An 18,223-nucleotide genomic window follows, 5' to 3' on the forward strand; every position below is an offset into this window, starting at 1 on the left:
GAATTATAATTTGAGGCATACCGCCAATAAAAGAGACAAAAGAAGTGTTTAATTTTGAAATTCTGAGTATTAACACTACTAAATAAAGAGTATAGGATTATTCATATTTTGACTTTCCATGTGCCCGTTATAGATGGCGAGCCTGGACCGACCTGTCTGTAGGTTTTCTCTGACGTGGATACTTTTACCCTGTTGTCTCTCTGTTGCTACAGGCCACCTTTAATCAGAGGAGGTTTTCGGCCAGAGCACAGACCCCTCATTATATGTGAGTTATTTCTTTGTGTGTTTTGTGTGTGTATGTGTGTGTGTGTGTGGGAGAAAGTGTGTGTGAGTGTTACATAAGACAACTGTTCATGTGGTGATAATCAAATCATTTCCATGACTGAGTCAAGAGGAACCGAGGGCCTCTCAGACTCATCCTCCATGCACATGTCACTCTCTCGCTCTCTGTACTCTTTCTGTGTCTCCATATGTGTTTATCCTGCTTCTGTTTTTTTTCTCTCCTCCTGCTTCTAAAGTACTCTCCTCTCCTGTCTTAGTGCACTTTTCTTTATCTCCTTTCACCCACTCACTTTTTCTCTATTCACCTCATCTTTCTGTATCTCTGTCTTCTACCTCTGCACGTGATCTACGCATGTTCAGATTTAGAGCAGAAAGTCTATACGATTTATAATTCACTTTTACGCGACCACTATAAATAAAACTTCATAGAATATTAAAAGGGTAAAACAAACTAACCAACGTTTTTGTCCATAAGGTAAAAAGAGAAACATTTATTTCAGCTGGTGGCTTCAGTTATTTGTTTTCTTTTGGTCTCATGATGCTTCAAACTCACATTAGCCTTAAAAACTGTAATACTTAATAATAGTGGCATAATGGGGGCAGAGGACACTAATGGTCAACACAATATTAACACTAAATTTAAGTTACAGTGGAGAAATTTGTAGCAAGCAGTTGCTTGTTCACACACTGACACTATGGAGCAACATTACGTTAATGTTTGTGTGCAGCTGATGTAATGTAACTGCACTCTCTGCTCACTGTGTTTTTGGTCTTGAGCTGCTCATCTCTTCACTTTGACAGAGGTAGTCAACAGCGGGTTAATTACGTGAGAGGGGTTCAGCTGGACTGCAGCAGTAAAGCTGGTTGTACAGTTACTAATGTCCATGACTGAGTGAGTGAGTGATCATTGTTCAGCTGAAGTGGAGTTTCCCCATTTGATGTTGCCATTTCAAAATGAATCCTTCATTATATTAGGCTATACATGTCCAGTTTCAACTGTTTCAAGTTAAAACCTCCAATATATAATATTATATTATGATTTTTTTGCGTCCAAAATGGAAAAATGTATGTAGCCTATGTTTTTTCACTGACTGCACTAATCATCACAGCATTGTTGAAGTTTAACTGTGATTTAAAGTGGAGCAGAATCAAAACCTGAGGTCATTTTGCCACAGTGACAGAGAGGGAGAGAGAGAGAGAGAGAAAGCCCATAGTGGCTCAGCTAAATCTGCACCACATTCGTTTTTAATCACATGCAAAAGAATAAGTTATCATCAGTTATCATCATTTACACCCCCTGCCCCCGGTGCACTGAATCCATTACTCCCTCTGTGGCGCTCTGCCACAGGAGGTTGAGTTCAGCTGACTTTGCCGACTCCGTTACCCAGCTGTGTGTGTGTTGCCGTCAGCCCCTCGCCCAGCCAGCCACTCAGCGTGGTGGTTACGTAATGACTGTTGCTCCTGTGGACCCGGAGTCAGTGGAGGGTGAAGAAGGACTTAATGAGGTCTATTGGTGCGCACTGACAAGCCCACACTGAACTCCACTGCCTCTGTGGCAGGACACCAAACACAAACCAGTGAGGAACAAAGCAAAAATCACAAAAATTCAAACTGGGTAAATCTTGAAATAAGTCTAATGTCGTTGAAGTTGGATCTGGGTTTATGACACATTTAACTAAATATCTGCAATACTATATGTACTGAACATAATACATAATAACCACTGTGTAATTTCTGTGCTGAATACACTGCAAAAACTCAAAATCTTACCAAGAATATTTGTCTTATGTCTAGTCAAAATGTCATTTCTAGTCGAAACAAATCTCATTATACCTAAAATATGTATATTTATACATATACATACATAGTTATACACAAAAAGTAGCTTGTTTTTAGACACTTTTTTACTTCTTTCAAGCATATTTTCACTTGAAATAAGTAGAAAAATCTGATAGTGGAGCAAGTTTTTCTTCCTTATTACAAGCACAAAAAACTTGCTTTCACTGGCAGATTTTTCTACTTATTTCAAGTGAAAATTAGTTTGAAATAAATGAAAATGATCTAAAAACAAGTAAATTTTTAGGTGATGAGTCTTATTTTAAATGGAAAGGAATTAGTTTTGACTAGAAATGAGACATTTTGACAAGAAATAAGACAAATATTCTTGGAAAGATTTTGAGTTTTTGCAGTGTATGCTTAAAATGATTAAACTGTATGATGATTATGGTATATTCACTTCATACAAAAACATACTTGAGAAGAAATCTAAATCTCAAGTCCTCCACTCTTCAGTCCTGACTGTATATGCAGCAGCAGGACGACGTGTGCTCACAGTGTGACAGCGTTAATGCCTCTTCTCTTCAGACAAGAGTCAATAATTTGACAGTTTTGCTCACTTTTAATGTCTTTAATTTGACTTAAGAAACCCTGAATCACAGAGTGCCACGTAGAGGCCAGAGTGAGTACAAACAGCAGGTTACAGACTCCAGAGCTGTGAACAGGCAGTTTGAGTTAAGAGAGAGAAAAAAAAAAAAAACACTTAGCACAGCAGCAGTCGATGCAGAGGGCTGCAGAAAATAAAAAGTTAAACAAAAGACAAACGTTAACACCCCTACACAGATATGAAGGTAGTCCAGTCTCTTTGCACATTTTCCACAATCGAAATAAAACATCTAAATTAATAGAAGACTAAAAAACAGATCTGTTGATTGAACAAGACAAATTAATAGAATACAAGAGCGCAAAACAGCAGGCCTAGCGAAAAAGACTAGAGACCTAGTCTACTTACAGTAAAACTCAATCGCAGAAGACGCTAAGAGATTATATTGCTGTTCAAAACAGTAACAAAGTGTGTCTGATGCATCTGTAATATTTGCCGTCGCACACCTTCAAAACAAGCCCAGTGGATACCAACTGATTATCCAAGATGACACAGCAAAGCAAAACTGCTCCAAACCTTTGGATAGTCACACACGCATTAAATTAAGAAATAAATACGACAACGTTTTCGTTAATATTCAGAGCCCCAGCAGGCGCTCAGAGTTAGAGAAGAAACTGGACGCGAAGGACAAAAAAAAAAGAGTAAAAACAAAAGTAGAATACACCAAAAAGTCCACCGACAACATAAATATACAGCTTTTACACACCATTATATCCTTGTAACAGTTTTCATGGCAGATGTTTACAAAGGGAGGGGGGGGGGGGCAGGTTTTTGAGGCAACAGAGACGGACAGTGTTGCTGTGTATGAGGCGGCGACTGGAGAATGACACTGCAAGGTAAAAATGTAACGACAAACATGTAGAAATGAGCAAACACTGTTTTATTATTGCTGACAAACCTGCCGATCTGAGTCGCCTCAAAACACCGACCTCCTCTTCGCTGAAAAGTGAGACAGGAAGAGCAGACTCGAAGAAGGAAATTCTGTTCAATACAGCTTTTTATACCCCGTCGTATTTTGTCCACACCTGGAGAAACTACTTGGCCTTGGCTTTTAGGAAAGAGCAAAGACAGAGACGCTGCTGACCCAAAGGACGACTACGTATGTCTCTGACTTTAGATTTTACAGGAGGAAAAAGACGAGTTGCATTAAGGCCAGAAGTTAGAAGTCAACTCCCAAAGTTGCAGCATCTCAAGAGCGCACACACAAACACAAATACACAGACACACACCAGATAAAACAAAAATGATCGTTCAGTTCAGCTACAGTGACTCAACCCCCCGAACAACACGGACGTCCTGAGATCTTCCAGTTAAAATGACTCCAGATCAGAGCTGCTCGTCGCAACAACCTCAGGTCTTTTCCAAACAGCCGCTCTTTTTCCAAACCGTCGACGGTCACAACGTTCTCAGATCTTCATCTTCAACATAAACGTGTATCTTGGAAGTTAAGAGAAAACACTTGGTTACTTTATCTACTTGGCAAAGTGTGTGTGTGCCGGAGACTTGATCGCTTGAAAACCGACTGAGACGCAGAGCTGAGTGAGAGTTTCTAGGTGAGGGCAGAGAAGCTTTACATCTGTGGTTTTATTGCTCTAGTGATAGTTCTGACTTCCTCTGAAGGTTATAAATGATTAAAGCCGAGGACGAGTCACGCTGTAGTTCGTCTGTCTACTCCCTCAGAGTGTAAATATGGTCCAGGTGCAAACTCCTGCTCTGAAACTAGCTTCCCTTTGCATCTGGTGTCATCATGAGGTGAGAGAAAAGAAAAATCCCTCTGGTCCCTTGTGGAGGATCCAGAGGACATAAGAAGAGGTATTATTAGTGCTGGTTAACATTACAATATTAAGGCTTGATGTGCGAAACACATCGATCAGATGCGTGTAGCTCGATATGACATTTATCTTTATCCTGTGTGGTTGAAACCGTCCCGAGTTTGTTCATGTGTCGAAAAGCAGCTTCTCTTTATTTGGTTAGTTTTCCCCTTTATGTGGATGTCTCTCTGTGGAAGATGCAGGTTTTTCTATTTGCCACCGAAGAGCTGCAGGTCGAGGCGGACCCACACCTCCCCCGTGGGAACCTCATGCAGCAGCAGACGTCGCGTCACTGGTCCCTTGTTCTCCAACTCCTTCTTTATGGTCGCTACGGGAACCTCTGTCCGGCCCAGGAAGTCTGAAACAAGAGACGACATTTTTAAATATCAAATCTCAGACCTTACTGGTGGTTATTCTTCTGACTAGGGATGTCACGATTATACATTTTCTTGTTACGATTATTGTCAGAGAAATAATCACGGTATTACGATTATCACAATTATTATGCATTAATTAATTTCACAACACTATGAATGTGTAAAATCGAATATAGTCAAAATATAATTACATTACTAATTGTTTACACAAAATATTTCAAGTATCTATTATTATACTATTAATATATGACCAATTATCAACCCCCCAGGGGAAGCGTCATCAATACCAAATGTTTGCGTTTATTTTAATCGTTTTTTGTTTTGTTTTGTTGTTTTTTAAAAAAATACAAATGACATGCTAACATTTAAATTCCTACCAATTCAATGCTACTTTAATTAAATGGACCAGTATATGACCATTTACCTTTATTTTGGCGCACATCTGCAGATATGGTTCTGACATTATCTTTTTTGGGAAGTGACGGTATTTAGGAATCTTTACGATTAATTAATTGAGGCGTTTAATACTACGATTAATAGTGAAAACAAATAATCGTGACATCCCTACTTCTGACAACTAATATAGATAGATAGATAGATAGATAGATAGATAGATAGATAGATAGATAGATAGATAGATAGATAGATAGATAGATAGATAGATTTAGAAATTGCTGCCACCCATGAACGGCGCATAAATAGATAAAAACAATTACAGAGAGAGTGTGAGAAACAGACTGGACAGGTAACTGACCATCAGGTGCGAACTGGTCTCTCTCGCAGATGGCGATGCAGAGGACGTCCTGGTAGAGGTCTCTGATGTGAAACTGACAGTTGAAGTTCCACTTGGGGTTCAGGGTGTCGTTGAGCGTCCTGGACGTGAAGATCTGAGCTCCCATGGTCACTTCACAGTAAGGGTTGCTTTTACCTGGCGGAGGGAGGGAGGGGAGACAGGTGAGAGGGAGAAGGAGTGGAGAAAAAGAGAGGAGAGAGGAGTAGAAATTAGGAAAACAGGAAAGAGGAAGAGAGAGATGAGACAAGAGCAGCAGTAAAGAGGAGGAATTATAAAAAAGAAGAAAAAATGAATCAAGTGTGAGCAGCATAAAAAGAAAAGAAACACTAGGTAACGATGGAAGCAGCAGCAGCTTAAAGGCTCCCGACTGAAAGGTTCAGTAGGTTTCCATGAAGCAGGATTTAAAAGCTGGACTCAGAACACAGCCGTTAAAATTCATGGCGTGTTTTTTTAAGTCCACTGAACCGTAGAAACATCCTGCACCATCAGAGTATTCAAGCTCACCGTTGGGTTTTGCCGCCTTGAGCTCAGTGGCTTCTAAGATGGTGACCAGGAGTCGGCCGATTCCACTCGCCTTCACGGATCGAGCTGCAAACACACACACAAACACACACACACACACATGAATCTTAATCATTAATTAATAAGACATAATCAGGCGTGTAGGCTTCAGCGCCGCCGTGAGAGCGCCACAACAGACCTTGATAGGCCTTTTCCCTTTTTTTCTTCTCTCTCTCGATAAATTCTTCAGACGCAGCCTTGATCTTCTGAACCCACGCCGTCCTGAAAACACACACACAGACAGACACACACACACAGAGTAAGTACAGAGGCCAACAATCTGTCTGTGTACATATGTGTGTGTGTGTGTAGGCAGGTGTGTGTCAGTACCGTTCATTGATGTTGTCGGTTCTCAGGATGTAAACTCTGTCGATGTGGGAGATGTGGAAGGTGGGTTCATCACTGGAAGGATCTGGCAGCTTCACCAGAACTTCATTCAACAGCACAGGCTGCAGAAAACAACAAAAACAACAACAACACACTGTCAGGCACTGCTGCATAGCCTATTCATTCAGGATTTATTCACTTTTTTCATCATGCTTTTGTGGTATTGAATCATTTCCATCTCTTTTTCAACAATGTCCTACTTTTAGATCATGTTTCATTGGCGTTGCTGTGTTTGTTGTGCATCTGGTGCATTTGACCTGGTGGTAAAACAGTTTCCTCATGCAGGATCAATAAAGCTTACCTAACCTAACCAAACCTAACCTAACCTAAAATTATAGGGAAAATGCACCTTTTAATAAAGTATGTAGTGATAAACTATGAATTCTCCTGCTGCCATGTCGTCACAGTGTGTGTTTGTCTCTTACTGGTTTGTACATCTTGAGCTGAACGTTGTTCTTGTTGCTGAACAGCTTGTCGGGGCCAGAGGAGGTGAACTGTTTAGATGCATGAGTCAGGAGCAGGAAGTCGTTAAAGAGGAAAGCCCACAGCTCCTTGTTGCTCTTTGCCTTGTACATCTGGAAGAAAAGATGAGCAAACAAACATTTCAGATTTTTTTTGCTAATATTTTCTGGGGCTTTTGTGCCTTCAAACAAACATTTCATCCATACTTACAATATGATTACAATAACAGATTAATAAATGTTCTTCCTTTCCTTTTTTTTTTTTTTTTTTTACCCTTTAGTGATTGATTATTGATTGTGTTACTCACCTTCCCAAAGTGGAGCAATTTCCTGGGGCCTAAACAGTTGGTTAGAGAGTTAAAGACCAAGTTCTGTGGAGAAAAGTACAAGTTATAAGGATGTTTTCAAGATTTAAAATGGTTGTTTCTGACCCTCTGTCAACGTATGGCAGCTGGTAAAGGTTGGATTTATTGATTCCATGTCTAAATACCTCGAGTCATGGTGAATTTTGAGTAAACTGAGCTCGTTACCTCTGCAGCGCCATCACACTGTACGTGATTCTGGATCCACTCCAGTCGGTCAGAGTTTTCCTTCTCTCTCACGCCCTCGTTAACCTGGTTTTAATTAAATGTGCAGGAACAGAAACATCAGTTAAGTAAAAAGAAAAAAGTTGCTTTTCAACCAGATTATAGACAAAAACAATTCAATCAAAGTAACAAGTAAATAGTTCAGTGGAGAAATTAACCTGTTGACAGAGTTCCTCCGCCCTCTCCAGAGCTTCTTTCAGCGGCCCTCGGTCAGCGTGGCCCTCCGCGGTGCACTCCAGGATCTGAAACACACAGACATGAATGCAAATACACGGACAAAATTGACCACAACCAAAACGCAAAAGAAAAAGGGGCTAAACATTGTTATTTTTTGCTCATCACACACAGGAAGGTCAGTATTCAAACCACTTAATGAGGAGTTTAATCACAGCATGATGCCTACGTTTTTGATGTGCAGCGGGTAGCGTGTGATCCTCTGCATGGGCTTCAGCAGGAAGCTGGACAGCGGCATGCCCTTACATCTGTAGTCTGTGGCGATTTTCTGATGGGAGTGAAAGACAATATTAACAAACGCAGTAAGAGCCTGGCTTCCACTTTTATGACGAGGGACATTTAAGTTTCAGAGAAGCAGAAAGTTACACTTCTCAACAAATCAAAACAACAAAGTATAAAATAATAAATGAGCAACTACAGATGTAAAAGAACAACAGAAAGAAACAAGATTTGGTTTAAAAGTAAAAATACATACTGTATGTAGACTGAGATTTTATCAATTGTAAAACACCTTGAGGAAATCCTTGAAGTCCTGCTCGTTGTCGGTGCGGGTCTGGAGCAGCGCGGCCCCGTTGATCTGGCAGGAGCAGAAGCGGATGTACGGCTGCATGTGGGAGAGCTCTGCTGCCAGGATATCTCCGATCATCGGCACCGGCATGTTCTCCCCGCCCGTCTTCTTACGAACACGGAGCGCCCTGCAAACACACACACAGACACACAATGAAATGTCTATGTATGAACACAAACAGCTCCGTTATAGCTGCACTTGTACGCCCTTTAACCTCTGTCTGATGTTATTCTGATATTTACTTGAGGAATTTAGTGTTGCAGGCCAGCAGCTCCCTCCAGTTGACAAAGATCAGCGACATCTCTCCTTCACTCACACGACCCGACTCTGACATCGGTTTCTGGAAAACCTGCAAAAAGAAAATGACGGGTATGTGAGGAGGAGGAGGATGTAAAGATGATCTGACACATCTCACTCGAACTGCTTTGCTACTTTGTGACACGAGTGATTCAGCAGGGTGAGTGTGTGTGAGTCTGTTACCTCCAGCACTATGTTCAAGTCGTCCACATATCTCTCCTCAGTCTGGATCAGCTCGTGGATGTAACCCTGTCTCTTCTTCTCTTGGGGGCTCATAGAGTCCAGACTGTTCAGGTCTGCACACCCTGCACCAGACAAAGGACACACGGGGCCGGCTTGTATCAATCATAACGACAAACTTACTGTATAACAATTAATACACACTGCTTTTTTTTATCACAGCATCACTTCAGCTCTGCATTTGCTGCCTCCTGCTGGAGGTTCTGGGGAGTAAAGCAACAAAAAAAAAAAAACAGAAGCTGCTGCACATTGTTGTTGTGTGTATGTGCACATTGCTGAAGATTTCAAAAAGGAGACCACAAAGAGGAAGAGGAAGAAAGAAAAATATGAAACTCTAGATCAACACAACACACACACACACAAACAGAAACACATCAAACACACACACTTACCTGACACAGGGTGTCCATTAGCCCGTTGTGAGTGTCCTATACAAACACACTGGTTCCCTTCCCTTCCTATTTCCTCTCTTTCTTCACCCTCATCGTCTGTCTCATCCCAAAGATTTAAAAAGTGAAACCTGCTCTGTGAAGTCATCGCTAGGATTGGTTCTGTCTCAGTGAGTGTTTTAGTTGTCCATCTGTCTCTGTCTCTCCTGCCTCGTCCGTCTCTTTCTCCGTCTGTGCCGTTATCTCTAGCGTCAGACTAAAACCTCTCCGAGACCAAATCTGTTTGTACCAAAACAGAAAAGTGGGATTCTTTCTTCCTCGTCACCTACGTGGTGGCGCATGCTCAAGAGTGGACGAAACTCACTGGTTTCTGCTACAAAACAAACCCAAACATTTGTGTCCAGGGCAGATACGCAACACCAGCACAGTCATGGTCGCAATATACAGTAGTTATTATAACTCTGAAAACCAAACAAAAGGAGGAGAGAAACAGTGTCTGAGAAGAAATCATTAGGAGAGAGTTACGCAGATGAGATACGGCTGCTAGAGAAAAATGGGAGTAGAAGGAGTAGGAAAAAAAAGCTGCATCTGGCTGAGAAAAGGTTGTTCCTGCATATCTGTTCATCTTTATCGCATTCAATGTGTTGACAATATAAACACAGAATATAACTCACGCACGTGCACACACACACACACACACACACACTGCTGTCAAAAGATATGTCACCGCACAATAATAAAACACTTGTGTGATCCCAAACCAATTTTTATTTTTTGCACAATCAGAAAAAATATATCAACCACATCTTCAAAAATAATTCCACTATCTCGTAACACAAATGTTTTTACCTACAGCGGCGTCCTGAAGTCGGAGACCACCGTCCCAATTCAAGAGGTCTCTTTTGGACCCCTCTCTCTCTATATATATACTATAGAGATATCATCAAGCCCTTGCTGCTATGCACCTTTATGGTTCACACAATCATCCTGCAGCGATTCACTTGAATTAAAACAGTGACAAGTGCATTAGCAGCAATTTCGTCAAACTGCAAACAAACACTTGTCATTTCCTCCCTAAGTTTTCACTGAAGTGGGCTCAGGAGTCACAGCGCCCCACGTGAAGCTTGCATAGATTAGTGTTTCACTTGTTGGCCTGAGGACAGTGTATCCACAATCTTGACAGTATTGATTTTTTTTTTCATTATATATACACACAGACGTACAAACAAAAACCCATCGGAGCAGCAGCAAAACAGCATTTAGTTAATATGAGGAGCAGCAGCAGTTTGTATCGTCAGCCCTGGAGGCAAAGCTTAATGTTTGTCGATGGCTTTGAAACAGTTCGCCATATGGTGAAGAGTCGCTTCATCTCACATCGAAACTACTTCTTTTTCCTCCTGTTGGTGAACACAGCCGACCTACTTATGGCTTTCACATATAGAGATGTGTGCGTTTGTGTCATTCTGTGTCTATGCCAAGTCAAACTAAAGGTTTTCATAGGCTTGAAATCAAAAGCCCACTGCAAATCAGTTAAAGGTGAGAAAGTTCACGTGAGGTGAAAGCAGAGGGTAAGAATTAAAAAGCAAAAGGCTCCAACCTCAAGTTTCCAACTCAGTCCTGAGCAAAATAACTGATTGTTTCCTATTTTATTCCCTTTTCAAAGTATCAATATAATAAATATAGAAGGTAAAACTTTTTTTTAAAGCAGTTTTAAAGACAAGTGCAGGTGTGTTAAGCATGAACCCAGCCTGGCATTGGACCGTCCACTCTTTCTAAAACGACCCACAGGCTTGAGGGTTAGTACAATGTTTGTAGTTACTAGTGCAGACAAAAAGGCTGAGGAAGTGACAGTAAAGCTTGTGTGACGTGTCTGAACTTCGCCTAATCTCCGAGATAAATAGTGGGCTCTGTGTGAGCTGAACTCCTGAGATAAAGGGGAGAGTAAGAATGAAAATAAGGCTTTAAAGGGATAGTTCAACATTTTGGCAAATTGCCCCATTGCCATAATCCCTATAGTCATAGCAGTAGGTTCGTTACCTTTAATTGCCGGTGCAAGCTGTTTTTAGAACGGCGGAGCATATGAGCTATGAGATAATAACAGAACGTTACGAGACGGAGTTGTTTTCGAGGTAAATTCATGCAAAACGGCTGATGCGTGTTACCGTCGGGAGCAGTTTTTCGGCAAGCAGTCTCTGCATTTGCCCCGAAAACAACTCCGTCTCGTAACATTCTGTTATTATCTCATAGTGTGGTGAATGTGCAGGTCACAACTTGTCCACCAGAGCGTTTTGGAGTTGTTGGATTGTGTATTTGATGAGTTTGATGAGGGAAACCAAGAAATCCTATTAGCCTCCGTAGCGTAGCTCTGAGCAGCTTGCGGCTCTGCTCTGCCGTTCTAAAAATAGCTTGCACCGACAATTAAAGGTAATGAACCTACTGCCATGCCTATAGGGATTATGGCAATGGGCCAATTTGCCAAAATGTTGAACTATCCCTTTAAACAAAAAGGGGAAATAATGGGTAGAAAGGAAAGGAAACGAAGTGAGGGAGAGAGATAGAAAAGGGCACGTGGGAGGAAAGAGAGAGTTAGTTAGTGTCTTCTGAGGGGAAACGACAGGGAGGAGGAGGGAGAGGCCACAGAGAGACCCACCATCTCTCTGCTTCAGACACTTTTTTCTGTGCTTCATCATCATCATCATCATCATCATCAGTTCACAGTCACCAAAAGGCACCGAGGCTTCAACAACGACAGAATTGACACTGAGTCATAAGGAAGTTGTTCCAGGTCCTGGTTCATCCACAGGAAACTCAGGACCTGTTTTCATTTTTCTCTCACTCACACATTTCACATCTCTATCGTTGTCTCTCTCACATACTGATGCTCACACACACACACACACACACACACACACACACACACACACACACACACACACACACACACACACACACACACACACACACACACACACACACACACACACACACACACACACACACACACACACACACACACACACACACACACACACACTAACAATAGCTCAGTGTGGGAGAAGTTAGTAGATAGGGAGTCCAGACACTCCGCCTCTTCAGAGAAGAGTGCAATAGTGGGTCTTTCTGAAGTCAGGTGGAGAGGAAGAGGAGGTGGAGGAGGAAGAGGACTTTCTACCACCCTAGAAGGAGAAAGAGACAGAAGCCAAAAAAATGGGAGAGACAGGGAGGAAAGGAGGAATACAGATTGGGAAGGGAGGGCGGGAGGGAGGGAAGGAGGGAGGGAGGGAGTGAGAAAAACAGGGGAAAAAGTGAAAGTCAGAAAAGAAAGGGATTAACAGATGAAGAGATGGGTGGATGAAAGAATATAAGTGATGGTAGATGCCGGTTGCACAGACAAACAACAGCAGCATGAGGATCAGTTAGTCACAGAAGTTTGAAGCAACATGGAAACTGAGCATTTTCATGATTCATGCGTCTTCATTTCATGACACGATGTTGAAGAGATTTACTCACACTGCTGGCTGGGGTCGCACTCCGCCGTCGTCATCTTAACGTAGTTGGTGGGGAAGAGGCCGGTGGCCCCGTTCATCTCTCCTCTCCACCAATCAGGGTTGTTCTTGTCCAGGACGTTGATCAGCTGACCTTTAGAGAAGCTCATCTCGTCTTCGTTGGCGGCGCTGTAGTCGTAAATAGCAATGACCTGACAGACTGAGAGACAGCAGGACAGAATCCGTCATATTTAAGTCATTAACAATTATTTTATTTGCTCATTATAATTTTTTTTTAACACATATCTTAATTGACTTTTGAACTTGGTACCTCATTGGTCCAAAATAATTTGTTACAAGATAAAGAAAAGAAAAACAATATGTACAGCACGCCTGCATGTCATCTGGTAAAAGTGGATATATAAATAATCAACTGAAATAAATAGGAAAAAACTAAACAAAAAAAACACATGCATATATAAAAACCTTCTAAGCACTTTGATGATTGTAAGCACTTTATCATGACACGGTTGCACTTTTGTACTGTCTGAATCTGTATTATTATCTATTGTACTGTAAACTGACTGCTGCTATTTTATAACATGCTTTTGTTTTTATTTATTGTATTTTTTGTACCAGGGAACATCTATGTATGGGACAGCGGATGGAAATTAGCCTGTGGCTACAATCCGGCTTGTTTACGATTTTGTTTCGTTCATGAACTTGCATTGTCCCACTTTAAATAAATTGAATTGAATTGAATTGAAATAAGAAAAAGTGAATATTAATGTATGTAAAAAAAAAAATAATAATAATAATGATACCTGAATAAAGGGTACAGTCTTACTTTGTAGATGTTAGATTTAAAGGGGTTATGATATCAGGTCTTGATTCCAAAAATATGATAAAATATGATAAATGAATTCCATTTATTGCATCTTTAAATGTAGTTGACTTCACCTCCATAAAAGTACTGTCAAATTTAAAAGTTCAAAGGGCTTTTATTTTGAAATTCCACATCAGATTGACCTGATTTATTCTGGGTGTCATCCTGAGGTCTAGTACTATCAGTCTGAAGTGGACAGTCAAGTAATAACAGGTAGTTTAAAAAACAAACAAACAATTAATCCTACTATACATAGAGTACAGTGAAATTTAAAAGTTCAAAGGGCTTTTATTCTGAAATTCCACATCAGATTGACCTGATTTTTCATGTGTGTGTGTGTGTGTGTGTGTGTGTGTGTGTGTGTATGTGTGTGTTACCTGGCTGTGGTGCTGGTGTGGACTTGCCGCTGTTGGATCCTAATATTTTGACATGAGAAGAGCGGAACCAGCCCTTCTGTCGCTTCTTCCCCCGGGCCTGGAGGCAGAGCACACAGACAGACAGATGTGGATATTGAGGCTTTAGCCAGAAAAGTGAAGACGCCGGCCGAGGTCACGAGCGAAAAAGTTTGAGGACACAGAATTTCTTCTGTGGTGACGAAACCACTGACCTGCAGTTCTCCGAGCCACCAGCCAGAGGCGTTCTTGCCAAGGATGAGGACGAGCTGGCCGTTTTCCAGATTGAGCTGATCATGGCCTGAGGAGGCGTGAGCCCTGATCACCTGGCCGATCTCTGCACACACAAAACACAGATCCAATTTGAAAAAGCAGCATTTCTGTTCTTGGAAGTGAGCAAAAGACAGGATTAAAAAAAAAGAATAAGAAAAGAAGAATTGAGCTTACCTGGCTTCTTCTTTCCAGATAGGCTTGATGTCTGAAATTATACAAATTATGAATCTGTCATGTCATGTCATCCTTTAGAGAGCGCTACACATGTATGGTATTGTATTGTCCTTTGTTTATTTATGTATTTATTCACCATGGCTAGGTGCAACTGCAAACTGAATTGCCCATTGGGATCAATAAAGTTTTCTCTCTCTCTCTCAAAAGTAAAATATACATAAACGTCATGAGAAGAGTTCTTACATCTGCTTCTTTAGGTTTGACGTAGTTGCTGGGGAAGACGCCGGTCCGATCGCCTATGGAGCCGTTCCACCACTCCCCGTCCCTCTTGCTCACCAAGATCACATCTCCCTCTCTAAACGTCAGGTCGCCGGGCTCAGGAGACTCGTAGGTGTACAAGGCCGTGTACTCTGGAGAGGAAAACAGTTTGTTGCAGAGTGGACGGCCATGAGACTTTCAACACATCCATTATGACAATGCATTTTTCAAATAATGTGGTTATATGCTGTGAGTTGTACACTGTGGGTTAATTGCAAAACATATTACAAAGGTTCCTTCATGCTGCCTGCCGGTCTCTTGGAGATACGGATCTTAATTTAATTTAATTAAGATAATTTATCTTTACAGATGGATAAACATGCAACCTATGTAATTCAGCAGGAATTACTGTACACTGTTCCATGAAAAACAAGATACAACTAGTGTACAAGTGAGTAACATATGAAGATAAATAAACTGAACTACATTAGGCCCGTATTTTAAAGGGAAGTTGGAGATAAAGTCTTGTTGTACCTTCAAGCTGCAGGCTGTCACCGCCGTCTGATGCATCCGGAGGGGAGCTCTTCATGCTGGGAACACAGAAAGCCAACATCGCATTAGCATACTTATTAAATTAAAGCATACAATAATCCTCTCATCTTTCAATTATCATTCAGCAATAATGTCTTATCTCTACATATACACTGCCCGTCCCAAAAAAAAGTCACCACTTGGATTTAACTAAGCTAATACTGTAGGTAAGAGCCTCCCATTGGATAATTACTGCATTGATGATTATGTTTCAGCTGGCAACAACTTATCTAACCCTAACGGATGCAGTCTCATTTCTTAAACAACCACGTCGGAAGACACATCCTGACATCGTGGAGAAGATGTTAATCTGTTTCAGAAGGGTCAAATTATTGGCATCAAGCAAATAAAACATCTAAGGAGATTACTGAGACTAAAATTGGGTTAAAAACTGCCCAACACAATATTAAAAGCTGGAAGGATAATGGAGAACCATCATCTTCAAGGAAGAAATGTGGTCCAGTGTGACCTCAGAGTCCAGACCTTAACCTCAATGAGAATCTTTGAACAATTTATGCAACTCTGGACGGGAATAAATGTTGTGACATTGCAGAAGCTTATTGAAACGATGCCACAGCAAATGCATGCCGTAACCAAAGCTAAAGACGGTCCAACAAAATATTAAGAGTGCGTGACTTTTTTTTTTGGACGGGCCGTGTGTATTTACACAGAAACTCTTGAGCAGCTTAACAAAGCAGATTCCATGACATCAGAGGGCACAAACTGAATTCCTACCATACCAGATTTGTTACCAGACCTGTTGATGCACTGACAAACACGTTCCCTCTGTCATGTGACTGGTGCTCGTTTTCTTTGACCTACATTGATTAAAAGCCTCCCAACGACTGTAGGATATGTTGGTATGGAGGGCAGAGGACAGGTATGTGCTTTAGGCTACAGACTTCATTTAAGTTTACAAATATTACTCAAAAAAGAGATCATACAGTATCTAGTGATTCACAACTCTGCTGGTACTTTGTCAGCCAAGGCGATAATTGGAGAAGGCAGCGACTGAAGGCAGCGACTGACAACCTGGAGAAAAATAATTTGCAGTGGTCTGCTAAAGAAACTACATGTTTGGTGGCGATCTGGGCGTCTTCAGAATTTCAAGAAAAGCTAGAAAGCAGCACAAGAAAGAACAAGTTGTATTGAATTTCCCTTTGGGGCTTCATAAAGTAAAGTATTTCTCATCTTTGAACTTGGGGAAGAGATCGCCGAGGCTGGGTTCACTCGAACGCCAGACCAAATAATGAATAAACTTTAAAAAAAAAACTGAAGAAGGATTACTGAGACAGCAAAAAAGCAAAATATTATGAGATATACGCCAAATTTGGTTCCACTTAAACTGGTGTGAACGCAGGCTGGTTCGCCAGAAAACACCAAGGTTTTTAAACTCCCGTCTGAAAGCACCCTGAGAGAACAGTTAAACATTTCGATAAGAGACAAAGTGATTGATTGTCCTCCCACTGATCTAATCTAATAACGGGGCAGAGACTTACTCGACGCTCTCCTCTTCTCCCAGCAGCGTCACGTACGTCTTGGGGAACCAGCCCTGTTCACCGTTCAACTCTCCCAGCCACCAGTTCTCCTGCTGCTCCAGCACCTGGATGACATCGTCCTTGTTGAAGTTCAGGTGGTTGTCTGTCTTCGCCGTCCATGAGCACAAGGCCTGAGCCAGCAGGTTACCCACCACCTGCTGAGAGAGGCACAGAATTAAAAAAAAGTGTTCAATAATCAAACTGCGATAATCAACGTTTAGCAGCATCTTGTGTGTAATCTCTCACCTGTCCGTGCGTCTCAGAGGAAGCGAGGTTCGGAGAGTGTGTCGGTGTGAAGGCGGACTTGGTGCCTGTTGTCTTGGCGGCCTCGAGCACGCTGGAAAGCTGCGACTGGAGCGACGCCTTGGAAGCAGCACTGGCAGCAGCAGCAGCCGTGTTGTTACTCGCCGTGTCTGAAGGCGCCACTCTCTCCACGTAGCTCTCTGGGAACCAGCCCATCTTCCCCTGTTTGCTGCCGTACAGCCAGCCTTCCTCCCGCTCCGTCGTCTCGTCAACCTGAGAGAAAGACATGTGAAAGATTGAGAATACACAAGGGTCTATATTTCCTGTTTTCTCGAGCCCTGTAGTGGCAATCTAGCTACAAAAAATGTAACTTGAGGGAATTTGAAGACATTTTCAACTCATGGTGGTTTGTAAAAACGAGGTCCTCCATGAGTATGAAAGCATTTAACACTTTATTAACCTGCAAATCTTTAAAAAAAAAAACACCTACAAAAGGTGCAAAAAGACCGCTGATGTGTGTTCCCGTCGGTGGCAGTTTCCCGACGGGAACACACATCAGCGGTTTTGCATGAATTTACCTCTAAAACAATTCCGTCTCGTATCGTTCCGTTATTATCTCATAGCGTGGTGAATGTGCAGGTCACAACTTGTCCACCAGAGCGTTTTGGAGTTGTTGGATTGTGTATTTGATTAGTTTGATGAGGGAAACCAAGAAATCCCATGAGCCTCCGTAGCGTAGCTCTGAGCAGCTCGCGACTCTGCTCTGCTGTTCTAAAAATAGCTTGCACCGACAAATAAAGGTAACAAACCTACTGCTATGCTATGACCAATTTGCCAAAATGTTGAACTATCCCTTTAAAACAAGCTTGCACAAACAGACAAAATACTAAGCTTGTGACACAAAACTAAACGGACAAAAATACTAAGCTTGTGACACAAAACTAAACGGACAAAAA

At 41.6% G+C, this 18,223-nt stretch overlaps 1 protein-coding gene across 1 annotated transcript in view; it reads right to left on the reverse strand.

Moving 5' to 3' along the window:
• Window positions 1–2,693: 2,693 nt before the first annotated feature.
• itsn2b (intersectin 2b) overlaps window positions 2,694–18,223 on the reverse strand; it is a 35,833-nt gene continuing 20,303 nt past the window's right edge. Inside the window, exons 20-40 of the mRNA XM_083997587.1 lie at window positions 17,271–17,540; window positions 16,986–17,182; window positions 15,430–15,485; window positions 14,881–15,047; window positions 14,638–14,668; window positions 14,406–14,527; window positions 14,176–14,272; window positions 12,938–13,132; window positions 8,982–9,103; window positions 8,744–8,850; window positions 8,445–8,628; window positions 8,103–8,201; window positions 7,858–7,941; window positions 7,643–7,726; window positions 7,421–7,483; window positions 7,077–7,226; window positions 6,595–6,713; window positions 6,404–6,486; window positions 6,208–6,291; window positions 5,665–5,838; window positions 2,694–4,891 (exon numbers count right to left, since the gene is read on the reverse strand). Coding sequence (XP_083853713.1) covers window positions 4,743–4,891; window positions 5,665–5,838; window positions 6,208–6,291; window positions 6,404–6,486; window positions 6,595–6,713; window positions 7,077–7,226; window positions 7,421–7,483; window positions 7,643–7,726; window positions 7,858–7,941; window positions 8,103–8,201; window positions 8,445–8,628; window positions 8,744–8,850; window positions 8,982–9,103; window positions 12,938–13,132; window positions 14,176–14,272; window positions 14,406–14,527; window positions 14,638–14,668; window positions 14,881–15,047; window positions 15,430–15,485; window positions 16,986–17,182; window positions 17,271–17,540 — 2,637 coding nt within the window. The 3' untranslated portion in view covers window positions 2,694–4,742. The remainder of the gene's footprint in view (window positions 4,892–5,664; window positions 5,839–6,207; window positions 6,292–6,403; window positions 6,487–6,594; window positions 6,714–7,076; window positions 7,227–7,420; window positions 7,484–7,642; window positions 7,727–7,857; window positions 7,942–8,102; window positions 8,202–8,444; window positions 8,629–8,743; window positions 8,851–8,981; window positions 9,104–12,937; window positions 13,133–14,175; window positions 14,273–14,405; window positions 14,528–14,637; window positions 14,669–14,880; window positions 15,048–15,429; window positions 15,486–16,985; window positions 17,183–17,270; window positions 17,541–18,223) is intronic.

Source organism: Trachurus trachurus, assembly GCF_905171665.1.
Source record: "Trachurus trachurus genome assembly, chromosome: 3".
NCBI classification, from domain to species: domain Eukaryota; kingdom Metazoa; phylum Chordata; class Actinopteri; order Carangiformes; family Carangidae; genus Trachurus; species Trachurus trachurus.